The sequence below is a fragment of the Urtica dioica genome, chromosome 9 (assembly GCF_054948205.1).
Source record: "Urtica dioica subsp. dioica isolate 48M chromosome 9, U.dioica_male_clone48M_v1_H2, whole genome shotgun sequence".
Taxonomy (NCBI): Eukaryota; Viridiplantae; Streptophyta; class Magnoliopsida; order Rosales; family Urticaceae; genus Urtica; species Urtica dioica.
This window is the reverse complement of record NC_142764.1, coordinates 23054189-23069236: the sequence shown is the minus strand read 5'-3', so window position 1 is coordinate 23069236 and position 15048 is coordinate 23054189. Positions and strand designations below refer to the sequence as shown.

The window sequence follows — 15048 nt, the reverse complement described above, 5'->3', positions numbered from 1 at the left end:
TGAGAGAATGGCTCATGGCCTTTTTATTGATAATTGAAAATGAAACAAACGATGAACAACAGAAAAATAAATATGAGAAAAAAGGCGAGAGATAAACTATACATGGTGAGCTCGAGTAAATCAATATATGAGTGATTTAGCTGGCCTTGATATGATTGGGTTGATATGTGATTTAGCTCGCTTTCTTCTCCTCGCGGGCTAGCTCGCTGAGTGATCTAACTCGTAGTATCTTTGGACCAACTTGAGCCAATAAAAGAGGCTCGCTCGATGATGGTTCGACATCGGATTAAGCCATTGAAGGGCCTAGCTCGCAGCATATCTCGTGGGTTAGTCTTTAGAATGACAAACTCACAAATGTGTAGAGGAAGTGGGCCGAAGTCAACTTGGACCTCCATATTCTTTCGTGGTAACTAGTTCATATGTTTATATAAGAGTATGAAACATCCAAGTCTGGGAGAATGTTAAAACTCGTCAATGATTAATCTATGCTTAAATAGCTAAATTTGAAATCACATATGTGAAGCAAGGGTGTAGGCTCACTTAGCCAAAGCATCTATACATGTAGTTTCTACAAAAGTGGACATACTTAGGATTAGATGTGTTGTTTAAAGAACCATTACGATATACGTAGTCACTATGGTCACACGCAATGGTGATTTATCTAAATCTTGAAGAGATTGTGGATTTCAAGATTATATTTTCAGGCTTTTTGATATAAGCATCCAAAGTTAAACGTATGCTTATGTACTTATATTTTGGGAGTAACGTATGCTTATACACTTATGTGTTTGGGAGTCTTTGATATGATTGGTGGATGAAGAGATTTACATATTCGAAATCTAGCTCTCCTGAAAGATACTATATATTCACTCGCCTAGTTTGGTGGTTCCATAACCGATATATTGCCCCCAAGAGATAATAAAACTAGCGAAATAATCATTTTTCTTGAGAATTAATGGTACTTAGGAATCATATATGACTTAAATAGTATCAAACTAATATACACCTTTCTCATCACGATAATACATGAAAGATCAATATTCACGTAGTGATTATATCAATTAACACTATAAAAAATATATCTAATAAATATAATTCCAATAAAATTAAGTGAAGTCCAAGATTTCAGTAATATTGAAAACAAATATATTCGTTGCAACTTCCATCAAATTCTCAGGCACGGTCAAGTGTCAATCGTACAAATATAACGCCAAACAAATGGAACATGAGAAGAAGCTTATGAAAACTATCTTCGTGAACTATAAAATACTATACGTTTAAGGTAGAGATATTGTTAATTAAAGCTCAACAGAATCATGTCCGAATAAAAATATTTTGGCATTCCAAATTTTCGTCAAAATTTCAATCATCGTACCTCCTAACTATTTTTCACTGTTCCTACTTAATAATTTATAATTTACTCGTTTTCTTTATCATCTTTACTTTGTCAATTAGTTTGATTACGTTACCTAAAGGTCAAAACGTTTGGTTAAGGATTAACCCTGAGAATGCACAAATGGATATAGGAGACCGGATCCCAAAAAAGTCATCCTGAAATTAAACGTAACATTAATTATCTTGAATTCTCTTAAATATAACTTTTTTTTAAAACAGTAAATAATTATTTTTCTTATAAATAATAAGTAAAATCAAATAGAGTTTAAAATAGTAAACATATTTCCTTTATGAAAAAAAATTGTAACGTTTTTTTTTTTTGCAATACAAAACTTTAAACATACTATTTTGAGATAAAGTAAGAAAATAAAAAGGGTACCAAAAGCAATTATATTATGCAACATAAACTTTGCGTGATTAATTAATCACAATGCTGTTATTTATAATTCTTAGTATTACAACAAAACGAAGACGTAACCAAACCAAATGAAGAAATTAATCACAAAACGACAAAACCCTATCCTCACTCTTCTCATCGCTCGTATTGTTAGTAGCGATCGGGAAGAGGAATGTCCCAAAGGAGGACACTCAAGACGATGATATTGGGAAGCAGAATGGGAATCAAAGGGTTGAGCTTGTTGACGAGTGGTTTCCTCGAGAACCTCTTCCGAAAGAGCTCTCTTCTGTATTCCTCGTCCCAGCGAGCCTCTTCCAAGCCCTTGGCCAGAACCAGAGGCGGTGGCTGATGGTACGGGCATTTGGACCTCCACGAGCTCGTCGGAGGCCACCGATTGAAGACCCTTTTCAGGTAAACTGAGAAAGCCCATCTCCAGTGAAGACAAGGGAATGATGATTTGGATTGCTTGCACAGGATCGGTGGGTATTCCCAGTTGAGATAGCATGGGATTTGGGTGGCTATGAAGAGCTGTGAGTGGAGAGGCGGTGACTTTGTTGGGCTTGTCAGGATGTGAGTCATCGCATTCATTCTCTGTTCCCACTTTGGCTCTTCTTCCATCTTTGATTTCCCTCTCTAGCTTGAAGAGGAGGGAAGAATATTACGCTGATATTCCCATGGGAATTTGACATTTTACTTCAATACCCCCACCAAGTCTAGTGATATCTACTGTTGATTGGATTAAGTGCTCTTGTCATTAGTTATTCTTAAACAAGATGTGAATAAAGCTCTCGATTGAAATTGGACAGGATGAGAGAGTGAATTGAGTAGAATAGGTCATATTTACCATTGTTCCCAAATTATCCAACACGAAAGGAAAAGGAATCTGGATCACTCATCATTGTAATTGGCGGTGGTGTTTTTCAAGTTTCAAGTTTCAACAACTCTGATAATTGAAGTACCAAATTATTCTTGCTGCTTTTGACATAAATTGAGACATTGAAACCGAGTAAATGATTTGGATTGGTTAGTAGGATCATTCAAACCCACGCCCTATCACAATAACGATCATTGAAATCTGCAGCAACTAACGCGCATTAGGTAATGCGTTTCAGTTATCACTTTTAATGACCCGATTTAGAGCTGGTAAGAGTGGTTTAACTGCCATATATTTGTTGAGCTCAAAAGTCATAACAAGAGGGGCTACTATAACCATAATTGAATGAATCAATGATGATATCTATAACCTCTTGATCATGACAACCTCGGGGATCTTTTCAACGTCAGAAATATGCCATTTCAGGACTCGCAAACATGGTGATGATCACAATGAAAGAGGTTGTTCTGAATCCATTTTGTTACCAGAATTTCTATCTTCGCCATTTGGGACAATCCAATCTAGCGCAATTGAGACGAGAGCAACATCCAAGCACCGAGTATCGGGAAAGTGATGAGCACTGAAGCCTGAAAGTTTATGCGTTTATGATATGGTAATCAAGTGGGGCAAGTAAATATAAAAGTGAATTTCAAGACCCGAAAAGGATTCTCCACCAAAATGACACATACCACAAAAAATACTAATTCATCGTTGGCGAGAGCTGAAGTATATTCACTCTTCTCCAATTCCCGTTTAATGCAACGTTGCAACTGAAACAAAGATTCAATGCTCAGCTGACGCGGGTCAACAATCTGTAAAATCTTGACACACTATGATAGAGACTAATGAGTGTTACAGAAACTCTATGCCACGAAAGAAAAGAAAAAAAAATACTTGTTCACAGTGAAATGTTTTAAATGGTGTCCATTACAAATGGCTTCAGATAACCTTTAGAGCGCTGGGACCGGTCCTTTCAATTACAATCGTAGCATACCAAAATGCATGGAGAGCTTGATTTTAAAAGCAAACCTGGTGATGATAATCTTTGGTCTGAGTAAAGCCTCGTTTAAAGTGAACAATATACGGGTCCAAAATGTTACGCACTTGTTGAAGCCAATCACCGAATAGCTTGCTGATGAACTGCAAGCAAAATACAGTAATATATCTCAAGACTTATTCGAGATAGACCTTGTAAGAGAGAGACAGGTTGACTTATCGACAAAAGTTCAAGACTTGCCCTATAAAATGGGCATCTTGAGTAATCGACTCTCCCTCGAACTCTCAAAGTCATCATCTGGTTGAGACGCATGAGCAATTAATTAAACTAGGAAAGGGAAAAAAAAAATCAGCCAAAAAGCAAAGTATGATCTCGGTAGCGAAGTAATCTTCATACTTGGTTCATATGAAGAGCCTGCTCGAGCCGCTGAAGTTGGATCCATTGCTCCGTCACGATATTGGACACCTGAAAAAAAAAATGGGAACAAATGATTGAAATGAAAATCTCAATCACAATTCCCGAGAAGTAAATGCTTGAAAAAGCTGACAAAACCTTCTCAGCTTGAGACGACACTGTTGCCAGTTTGTCCTCAGCTTCCTGTACTTTAGATTTCAAAACATGGATATCAAAGTTGTTCCTCCTCAAAGTAGCCCAGAGCAGTTGTACCTAAGCCATAAAAAAATCCAGTGATGCTTGCTTATTCATGGCTATGGTTGGAAATGAGGGGGAAAAAAAAAAACCTCTTGTTCCAATGCGTTAAGCTTTTCTTTAGCACTCAGCGAGTCAGTCTGCGGATATTGAAAGAAAAAACCGATCATGTTTTTTTTTTTTATCTATTCCAAGTACATATTCATAGTTTCTGAGTAAGAACGAGACTTTAGATTGAACCTTAAGATCCAAAACAGAGGACTGCAAAATCTTGATCTTGTGAGACATCTGGTGAATAAGGTTATCTTGATCTTCGATGTAGATCCCTTTCTCTTCGATATTCCGTATAATATCGTCGATTTTTGTCTCTGCATTGATTTCACTACATCCTTTGGTAAAATTCTGTGATAGAATTTTGTTCGCTTATTTAATTTTTCCATTTTCGTAAACTTTGAAGCTGAGCTAAAGGAATGCGAAGTCGAGAGCATACCTAAGTGGTCGATCTTGAGCTTGATTCTCTGCAAGTCTTCGACGCCATGGTTCTCCGAAACCGAAGCAGTTTCCGAGAGAGACACGAGATGTGTGAAAAACGCGGCAGTGAGAGAGAGTAACAGAAATTGATATTTCGCCATTGTTGTTCCAGAGCAACACGTCCAAATCTAGATCAATATCCCAGGTTTTGTACGAAAATGGATCAGAGATTGGTGGTCTATTGGGCCGCCGAACAACCGAACAACGAAGTTTCTACAGCTCTGAGTCCCCACTCCCCGGGAGGTCCGAAAACTCGTCGAACTCTCTCAGAAAAACAAAACGACATGTCGTTTACGTGGGAAACTAATAAATAAACTTTCCTTTTTTTTTTTTCTTTTTTTTTTTTTCCATATCTTCTAACCCATTTGGACACTTCCTTAATAAATTTGATTCTTGTTAGAAATGAAAATGAATAAAACAAAATTACTATAAAAGTAAGTTCTATCTTTTTTCCTTTCGATTTTTTTTTTTTTTTTTTTTTTACATTTATATTAAATAAATATAAATGAATTCGTTATAAATTGGACTCTTAAACACAACAGACAGCGAAAATTACAACGAATTTGAACATGGAAGACCAAAGTAAGGCGTCAGGGTCTTTTTCCATTCCATCTCTATGATGTGTGATGTTTTCAATTTTCCAAGCTGCTATTACACGCTATATCACTCTTTCAGAGTTTTTATCATTTTTTATTTTTTTATTTTTATCTAATTATTCCTCGACGGTAACAATATTTTCAATAGTACAGTTTTCTTTTTCCTTTTATAAATTCCACGATATTCATCTGGCTTACCTTCGGATAACAGTAAAATCTGTGTTTCGAAACGGTAACGGTATTTCGATCATTGTTGACTTAACAAATTACAATGAATTGAACATAGAAGACCAATTTCTATGACGTGTGATGTTTTCAATTTTCACGAGTTGCTATTATACGCTATATCACTCTTTCAGAGTTTTATTTTATTTTTTTTATCCAATTCTTCCTCGACGATAATGGTATTTTCAACGGTACAGTTTTCATTTTCCTTTCCTTTTTTGAATTCCATAGTATTCCTCTAGCTTACCTTCGGATATCAGTAAAATCTATGTTTCGGAACGGTAACAGTATTTCGATCATTGCTCTTAAACACAAGGGACAACACAAATTACAACGAATTGAACATGGAAGACCAATTTCTACGACGTGTGTTATTTTCAATTTTCACGGGTTGCTATCACTCTTTTAGAGTTTTTTATTTTTTATTTTTATTTTTATCCAATTCTTCCTAGACGATAACGGTATTTTCAACAGTACATTTTTCATTTTCCTTTTCTGAATTCCACAGTATTCATCTAGCTTACCTTCGGATATCAGTAAAATTTATGTTTCGGAACGGTATTTCGATCATTGCTCTTAAACACAATGGACAACAAAAATTACAACGAATTGAACATGGAAGACCAATTTCTATGACGTGTGATGTTTTCAATTTTCACGGGTTGCTATTGCACGCTATATCACTCTTTCAGAGTTTTTTATTTTTATGTTTTTTATTTTTATCCAATTATTCTTCGACGGTAACAGTATTTTCAACGGTACAGTTTTCCATTTCCTTTTCCTTTTCTGAATACCAAAGTATTCCTCTGACTTACCTTCGGATATCAGTAAAATCTATGTTTCGGTTCGGTAACGGTATTTTGATCATTGCTCTTAAACATAAAGGATAGTACAAATTACAACGAATTGAACATGGAAGACCAATTTCTATGACGTGTGATGTTTTCAATTTTCACGGGTTGCTATTACACGCTATATCACTCTTTCAGAGTTTTTTTTTTTTTTTTTTTTTATCCAATTCTTCCTCGACGGTAACGGTATTTTCAATAGTCCAGTTTTCATTTTCATTTTCTGAATTACACAGTATTCCTCTGACTTACCTTCGGATATCGGTAAAATCTATGTTCTGGAACGGTAACGGTATTTCGATCATTGCTCTTAAACACAAAGTACAACAGAAATTACAACGAATTGAACATGGAAGACCAATTTCTATGACGTGTGATGTTTTCAATTTTCACGGGTTGCTATTACACGCTATTATCACTCTTTCAAAGTTTTTTTATTTTTTATTTTTTTATCTAATTCTTCCTCGACGGTAACGGTATTTTTTATTTTTATTTTTATTTTTACAATACACCATAAAACAAGTACAATAAAAAACAACTAACTTGTTCTTCCTAAATCAATTATTTTACAGTGCCATTGACATCACAAAGCTTCATATCTTCCAGAAGGAATTCCACCGTTGCTTGAATCATTCAGAAGAGCAATGATCCTTATTGATTAGTAGTAGTTTCGAAACTACTAATTTATATAGTTATTGGTAAAATAAAACAAGCTCTTTTCTTAATGATTGTGAGCATCAATAAGGGCATGTGCAGGGTTCGACTCCCCAACTCTTTTCCGCGTATTCTTCAATGGTTCTGTCGCTGCTGAATCTACCGGAGCCGGCGGCAGCGAGAATGCTCATTCGAGTCCACTTTTCTTGGTCAACAAACGCTTTGTCCGCGGCAGCCTAAAAACATAATGCTCAGTTAGGCACGAGGAAAATCAGAGAAGCAAGGAAGGGACATAGAAACAAGAATTACCTGCGCCTCAAGGTAGCTTTGGAAATCGGCGCCGAGGAGGTAGAAATCCTTTCCCATCTCCACCGAATCACAAAGCGGTTCGAAATGCTCTTGGAATCCAAAATGCCCCTCTCGAACCATTCTGATTCAAAGTGTGTGTTGAGTTAAAAAAAAAAGTTTGACAGAACAGTATTCAGTCAAATTGTAGTACCTCACGACTCGTGCGAACTGTCGATTTACTTTCATATTGTTTTCCTCGCGTAACGTGGGAACTTCGTGCACCTTTGCGCCAAACAAAAACTGGGGACAAAATAGCGAGAAGGAAATAATTTTCTGATTGTCAAAGGTTAGAGACTATTTGAGACTGAAAGTTACTAATCTCTTGACGCACATTCTACCGGGGCATGTTATTTATCCTACTTCTGGTGATACAGATATTCAGCTAGTTAAAATAAAAAAAGAGTACCATATTTTCTTCCCCGATTTCTTCAATAATCTCAACGGTTGATCCATCTGCAGTAGCTAAAAGCAAACATCCATTCATGAGAAATTTCATGCTTCCAGTTCCAGAGGCCTCATTCCCTGCCGTACTGTAGAAAGACTCGTTTTTAGTTTGATGTACGATATATTGCTTGCAGGAAAAAAAAAATATGATACCTGATGCGAATAGGAAAAAAAACAAACCTGATGTGCTGAGAAAGGTCGGCTCCTGGTATTACTAATTCAGCGACAGAAACATTGTAGTCGGGAATAAAAACCTGAAATGAAATAACTATCGTTTAGCTTTCTGATGGTATATAAAGACTAATGTTGAAAGCTTGAACGAGTTAGCTAGTGGCATAACTAAGTGCTTTGTTGTCAATAAAGTTTCCCAATAACGGTAATATGATATGGGTGAGGCCTATAAACAATCTTCTTCCACTAACCAGCTTTAGAAGATCTCCAATATCACTGTCATTGTTAATTTTGTCAGCCACAGCATGGCAAAGTTTGATAATTTTCTTTGCAATCACATATCCAGGGGCAGCTTTCCCTCCAATAATGCATACACGGGGTACGACTTTTTTCCTCTGTGACTCATCCATATTCTGTAACGAAGACAAGCCAATCAACAAACAACTACTTCAAGACTAATAAATATCAGACTAATCACATGAGGTATAAAATGGGTCACCTTGATACAGTCGTATCGATGGATAATGCCAAGAATGTTAAGAAGCTGTCTTTTGTATTGGTGTATTCGCTTTGTCTGAACGTCAAACATGGCATCTAAACTGACCTGAATCACAAATACCAGAAGAAAGTCCGTCGTAAACTCGCAACAAAAGCATCTACAATTAGAGAGAAGAAACACCCGGCAGACCTTGATGCCAGTCATTGCTTCAATGAACTCTGCTAGTCGCATTTTGTTGACCTTCCTAACCTGCAACGAAAACATCCAAGGCGTGTTAAGCAACAACTCTCAGAGAAATTGCAAGCATTGATAGTGTTTAGAAGCTACCATCTTCCATTCTTGTTGTAACTCGGGATTCGATGCATGGTCTCGAAGACCGCTTAGAAGGTCAACATTGCGGATCCAAGTTTCCGTTCCAAGCCATTTTGTGATAAGGGAAGAAAGACTAGGATTGCTCACCACAATCCATCGACGCTGAGGAATACCACATACGTAGAATATCATTTCATTCTTCTCTACTCTTTAAATAACGTGTTCTGAAAATCCTACCTGGGTTACACCATTTGTCTTGTATTGAAACTTCTCAGGCCACAGCCCATAAAAATCCTGTCATCATCAAGCGATATTGGGTTAGGTTGGCTTTCTCCTCATTTTCTCTTTTTTATATTAAAGCTTACAAATTTGGTTATGTTACTAGAACTATTTTGAAAGGCATAACTATAAAATAACACATATTACCTTGAAAAGTTTTGTTTTTAATAACTCGGAGTGTACTCTTGAGACACCATTCACGACATGGGAACAAACAATTGACAGATGTGCCGACCGAATACTCTGAAAAAACAAATGGTAATAAATAAATAAATTTTTTAGCTACTTTTATAATGGATAGACATTGGATAAATTGTTGAGCCACCAAAGATGATAAGACACAAACGTGTGTGATAAATCCACTGTTCTCTATTGTAACAGCATAGATTACAAAGGTTAAATGTAGACACAAAAAACAACCACATAATAGATATTAATAGAATTGCAAAAATATAGATAACTAGTTGACTAGAACATATTATGATACAATTACCTAACTACCAACAGCTTTTCCAACCAGTGAAGAAAAGTATTAAACAAATGATTACCAGACCGCACTGGCTTCAGGCATAGATTATGAACTTCTATTGTTAAAACTTATAAATGAGTATTAAAATAATTGTATTTCCACCATATCTCTACTAGAATGTCTAAAATTTCATAACATGACAAAACACACCATTTCCTATCACATTTTTTTCCTGGGAATACCTTTGTAGCACCTTCCTCAACAATGGACATCCGGGATAGCCGATCATAATCCAAACCAATTTTACTCTTCAGTTCTTCAACAAATATTTGGTTAATTTCATATATGATCTGTACAAATCAGTTATACAATTATGTTAGACAGAAGGACATCGTAGACAAAATATGATTGACAGTTAATTAACTAGCAACAATGGGGTGTGCTTTTCAAAAAGTAATCTAAATTGATAATTGCCATTCATCTCCAAAACCTCAGTGTAAGTATCTACTACTAGGGAGATCTATCTATATCCCAGATTGGGACTCGGGAAAACGGGGAGTAAATCTTTTCTAAATCGAAGCCCTGAAAGAGTCGCGGAAAATAAAATAAAAAATGCGAGAGAAATGGTGAAGGTAGATAAAAGATCGAACTTCCAAATGGCGTGGGAGTAGATTGCCGAGTAAATCAACGGGGATTTTCTCAAGCGCTTCGGGTACCACAGTGTGTGTTGTGAATGAGAATATCTTGCAGACAATATCCCATGCTCTGCTCCATTCTAAATTCTCTTCGTCCACGAGAATTCTCATCACTTCTGCTATTGAAAGTGATGGATGAGTATCGTTCAGCTGTAAAGCAACCTGAATATCATAGACAAAATAAAATCACTGATAGGAATAAAAAGAAGAAGAAAAAAAAAGGACGAAACTAAATTACCAATATATTAGCTTAAGAAACTTCCTGCCAAACAAAATTTGTCTTACAAAACTTAAAGTGAATATCATGAAATAGAACTTTTTACGAAGGGACAATGACTCCTAGAATTATCTTGCAGCCAAAACCAGAAACCTGGAAGAATCTTTTTGTGGAAGGTTTAATCACATTTCCACGTATTAAACACGGAAATAATCACTTTGGCTAGGAAAATACATGCAATAATCACATTATAGAGAAGAGATAGAACCTTGTCTGGAAACCCCTCGAAATCACTATGACTGTCTTTGAACCTCCGAATTATGTCCTGTACCGAGGCAGAGACGAAAAAATACTGTTGTTTTAAGCGAAGTTCCTTCCCCTGTAAAAGCCACACAAACATAAAGCATTTTAATTGTTTCTAAAACGAAGTATACCACACCATTCTCTATAAAAAAAAATTGAAAAGACAATCAAACCTGATAAGTACGGTCATCTGGGTACAAAACACTACTAATTGTTTCTGCTTTTTGTCTGTTGACCACAGCATTTATGTAATCTCCTGTATTATAAGACTCCTGCATTTGAGACAGTCAGAGTAAGATGGATTCCTAAAAAGCATTAGTTTATCATTACCCTTCTTTGGAATACGACAAAATTCTCAATAGAAAATTTTGTTTTAGGTTATTAATTCTGAATCTTATCCACACCCGAATATCGGTTCCAATCAAGAAAAGAAGAAAAAGAGTAAAATTCCTTTATTACTGTCAATCATCATTTGTTTACAAATGCTATTTTTCGACCAATGATTACACCACAAACTCTACCTTTGTCTACCAGAACATAAATCTGAAGTTAATGCTTTCAGTTGCCTGAACTTACCATGTCATACTGATCACTTGGTTTAGCAGCCCATAAGCGTAGAGTAATTGTATTCCTTGTTCCGTGACCAGGTATGGGATTATCATAAGCTACCGCCTCAACCTAGCAGTATGAGAACGTAAGTTTTCCTTGATATCGAGATTTAAGAACCACACAGTTCCATAGATTTACTTGATGATGATGAAGCCTTAAACATCTAAAAGTACCAAGTAACTTACCACTTCACCAGGGACCCAAACTTTACATTTTTTCCCATCCTCAACGTTCTCTTCAACATTTCCATAAAACTATTAGATATAGAGATAGAGAGTGGGAAACAAGTTAGCAACAAAAGTTTAAAATATTAACCAACACTAAAGTGAGGACATAGAATAAGTAGCAAACCTTTACTGGATATGAAACATGAACTCGCTCAATCTCCCAAGGATTTCCGAAATTCAGCCAGTAATCAGGTTGTTCATATTGAAACCCATCTAATATTCGCTGACGAAATAATCCAAACTGGTAACGGAGCCCGTAACTACAGAAAGAGAAGCAACAGAATTAATATACCATGTGATAACGGATTGTGACAAAAAAAAAAAAAAGACGCTGACTGATAAATTGGGTTTGTCACGTTCACGAGGCTCAAATACAGCAAGAAACTACGTGTAATAATTTTTCTATCATTTTCCTCTTTAGGTATCCAAAAAGACTACTGCCTAACTCTAATAAATGTTCCAAATTGTTATTTCCAGCTGAAAAAAGAACAAAAACAGCAAAGTGTTTGAACTCGACCCCAACGAGGAACCATGCCGTTATTACCCAGCTGAATCAAAGAGTATATAACTCAAGAGATTCAAAGCCAATGGAAAAAAATATATATATAAATATTGGTAGATTTCTTCATTAGTTTGAATAGCTATACATAGAATTCAATACTATTAAATGTTAATTACGCAATAGTGATACCCCCATGCAGGTAAGTCCAAAGTTGCTAGAGAATCCATTTGGCACGCTGAAAGACGAGCTAGTCCACCATTACCAAGCGCACCATCTCCTTCCTTCAAATTAGAAATATCGAAGCATCATCGGGTCATTGCACATGAATTTACAGTAGATAATATGAGACATCTCAAACAAGAATTGTACTTGAATGCTTTGCATCTCAAATGCTAAGCGCGATGAGCACGCGGTGCCTTCACAAATACATCCATAAAGCTCAATTTACATACATAGAATTATTCACACTGAATCTAGTCAAGCATTTTCGTCGTGAAACTGGGATTACTCGTTGCCTATTTTAATCTTTTCTTTCTCTCCAAAAACCGACAGCATTTTTCACTCGTGGTATATCCTAAAACCAATGAGAACAACCAATTGTGAAGGTGAAGCTAACCTGCTCAGCCAAAACTTCTAACTCGAAACCGAGCTGGTTTACAGCTTCGGCACATTCATCCCCGATTCCAAGGTTGATGATACTGTTCGACAAAGACCGACCTAACACGTCAAATGACATGAAACCCGTCAGAAGAAAACACAAACTTGTAGAGTACTAAAAACGTCGACTGGTTACCAACTCGTGAAGTAAAAAAAAAGTTGAGTTCTTTGGAAATATAAATACCCATAAGATACTCGAGCGAGAGGAAGTATAAGCGCTTGGGATCTTTCCTCTTGAAGTGAAGTTGGGTGTCATGCCAACGTTCAATCAAACGGTCTCTTATGCTATGAGCCAAACCCTGCAACAAAAGTATATTTAAGTTTTAAATAAATTGACAAAAACCAAAATTAATACATGGAAACTAAATAAAAGCAATAAAATATGCAAAGCGTTCCTGTTTGACCTTTTTGCGACAGTAAAAAAATGGTAACATGATCCAAAACTCCTAGTACTGTCTAAAAAAAATGCATCTCCATTATATGAGCTTTGATCACTGTCATCAACAAACCATCCAAACTTTTCTCCCGCCAAAATAAAAAAAAAAAAAATTAATCACATTCTAACTCTCCGACAACAATTGTATCTAAAGTGCCCAAAAAAAAAAAAAGTATGTGAATAATATTGAACTGATTTTGTCGAAAACGTGGTAAAACAGAAAAGTCAATGGTTAAAAATGGAAATTCACTATCATAGTAAGAAAAGAAAAGAAAAAAAAAGATCTCTTCTTTTTCTTACTTGATAAGCTTCGAAATCGTCGAAATTGAATCGAGACCTTGCGACAGTATATTCGACATGGTTGAGAATATCCTTCTGAAGACTGATCGGATCGTTCTTCAGATAGCCGTCCATCAAAGCGAACATCCTCTCCGCCTTGGCTCGGCTCTCCTGATCCGATCCCAATTCCGGCCCTAGCTTCCTCACCACCACGCCTCTCGTCGCCGGTCCGACCACCGAAACCTCGCCGTCGTCTTTCACAGCGTCCGCCAGAGCGCCTCTGATCCTCTCCAGGCTCTCATCGTCGTCGATCCTCTTCCCCTCCGAGTCCGTCACGAAGAATCTCTTCACGAAGAACTCGCCGTCGAACTCCACGCTCGCGCTGTCGATCCTCAGACCGAGCGCGCCGAACACGCCGGCGATCACCTGGAGGAGTCCGATCCGGGTGTGAGAGCGGATCACGAAGAGCGTCGCGCCGCCGGAATCGGAGCTCTCGACGGTCACCGCCGCCGGAGAAGAAGGTCCGCCTTCGCCGGAACCGGACGCCCTGAGGGGCCTCCAAGCCCTGGAGGCCGGAGAAGGGAGGCGAACTCGAGGCGGCGTAGGGACGGCGACGGCGAGGGACGGACGGCGATGGGCGGCGGCGAGAAATGGGGAGGTCAATGGAAGCGTAGACATTGTTGCGGTGGTGAGAGAGGAAATGCGTGAAGAGATTTGATAGAAGTACGAGTGAGCATGTGAGTTCGATGGATCAATGGTATTCGAGCTTTTTGTTGAGTGAAGTGGAAATCGAGATTGTGGGGCGGGAAGTGAGGACAGGAACGAACAACTTACACGGGTTCGTACACCTCTAATTATTGTCTATATTCAGAGCAAAAAAATAAATTATTATTATTGAATAAATATCTGGTCTTTCTTTTCAGTTGAAAAAATATCTGGTCTATTGATATTTGTTTACTAAATATTATATAATATGATTTGTCCCGATTAATCTATCAAATCTGCAGTAAATTAATTCAATAAAGAGTAAATTTTATTTACTTTTTAATTAATTAATTTACTGCAGAACTAATAACCTATTTTTTTAATAAAATAAAATTTTAACTATTTTTTTTAAATATAAATACATAAATATGAGTCTACTAATTAGTAATTACTAATATTACTTGTTTAGTACCAATAAATTACTATGTTAAGCGTATAATCAAGTTTATTTGAGATTTTTCGAAGCAATCAATCTTTTTTATTGGATATAATTTTCTCAAAACGAGGCGAGGAAAAATTTATGCTACTCCCGAAAACAAATTCATTGGGGACGGGACATGTAGCTCAAATTATTAGAGCATGTGACTACGAACCACAGTGTCAGGGTTTGATCCTTCCTCGCCCAAACCGCCCAAAACGGGAAGGTCAAAGTGACATTATCAAACCAAACA

General features: G+C 36.9%; 3 protein-coding genes across 3 annotated transcripts; all 3 read right to left on the bottom strand.

Annotated features, from left to right (window-relative positions):
* Positions 1-1771: 1771 nt before the first annotated feature.
* On the bottom strand, positions 1772-2759 carry LOC149385908 (uncharacterized). Its single transcript, XM_089627245.1, has 2 exons — positions 2637-2759; positions 1772-2518 (listed from the first exon to the last, which is right to left on the bottom strand). The coding sequence occupies exon 2, from the start codon at positions 2408-2410 to the stop codon at positions 1943-1945; it is 468 nt and encodes a 155-aa protein (XP_089483371.1). The 5' UTR covers positions 2411-2518; positions 2637-2759; the 3' UTR covers positions 1772-1942.
* A 245-nt stretch (positions 2760-3004) lies between these two features.
* LOC149385907 (myosin heavy chain-like protein) lies at positions 3005-5152 on the bottom strand. The gene is made up of 9 exons (XM_089627244.1): positions 4802-5152; positions 4552-4679; positions 4404-4451; positions 4216-4329; positions 4060-4128; positions 3904-3960; positions 3696-3806; positions 3356-3436; positions 3005-3253 (listed from the first exon to the last, which is right to left on the bottom strand). Exons 1-9 carry the CDS (start codon positions 4941-4943, stop codon positions 3188-3190), a joined length of 816 nt encoding a protein of 271 aa, XP_089483370.1. The 5' UTR covers positions 4944-5152; the 3' UTR covers positions 3005-3187.
* Positions 5153-6948: 1796 nt separating this feature from the next.
* LOC149385906 (uncharacterized) lies at positions 6949-14545 on the bottom strand. Its single transcript, XM_089625908.1, has 22 exons — positions 13634-14545; positions 13082-13196; positions 12857-12957; positions 12430-12521; positions 11863-11998; positions 11697-11765; positions 11479-11580; positions 11076-11174; positions 10868-10978; positions 10338-10544; positions 9930-10037; positions 9366-9461; positions 9177-9233; positions 8955-9101; positions 8817-8876; positions 8628-8732; positions 8380-8541; positions 8138-8211; positions 7920-8043; positions 7665-7753; positions 7475-7595; positions 6949-7401 (listed from the first exon to the last, which is right to left on the bottom strand). Exons 1-22 carry the CDS (start codon positions 14288-14290, stop codon positions 7249-7251), a joined length of 2985 nt encoding a protein of 994 aa, XP_089482034.1. The 5' UTR covers positions 14291-14545; the 3' UTR covers positions 6949-7248.
* Positions 14546-15048: the final 503 nt, after the last annotated feature.

Bases quoted from the DNA above. Each gene is read 5' to 3' on its own strand.
- LOC149385907 (XM_089627244.1), bottom strand. From the start codon at position 4,943: ATGGCGAAATATCAATTTCTGTTACTCTCTCTCACTGCCGCGTTTTTC. The intron at 4,452-4,551 runs GTTCAATCTAAA...CAATATCCGCAG, and splicing joins CCTCTGTTTTGGATCTTAAG to ACTGACTCGCTGAGTGCTAA. The intron at 4,129-4,215 runs GTTTTGTCAGCT...TTTTTTTTTCAG, and splicing joins TGTCGTCTCAAGCTGAGAAG to GTGTCCAATATCGTGACGGA.
- LOC149385906 (XM_089625908.1), bottom strand. From the start codon at position 14,290: ATGTCTACGCTTCCATTGACCTCCCCATTTCTCGCCGCCGCCCATCGC. The intron at 10,545-10,867 runs GTTCTATCTCTT...TATGATATTCAG, and splicing joins TCGAGGGGTTTCCAGACAAG to GTTGCTTTACAGCTGAACGA. The intron at 8,044-8,137 runs GTTTGTTTTTTT...GTCTTTCTACAG, and splicing joins GACCTTTCTCAGCACATCAG to TACGGCAGGGAATGAGGCCT.
- LOC149385908 (XM_089627245.1), bottom strand. From the start codon at position 2,410: ATGGAAGAAGAGCCAAAGTGGGAACAGAGAATGAATGCGATGACTCAC.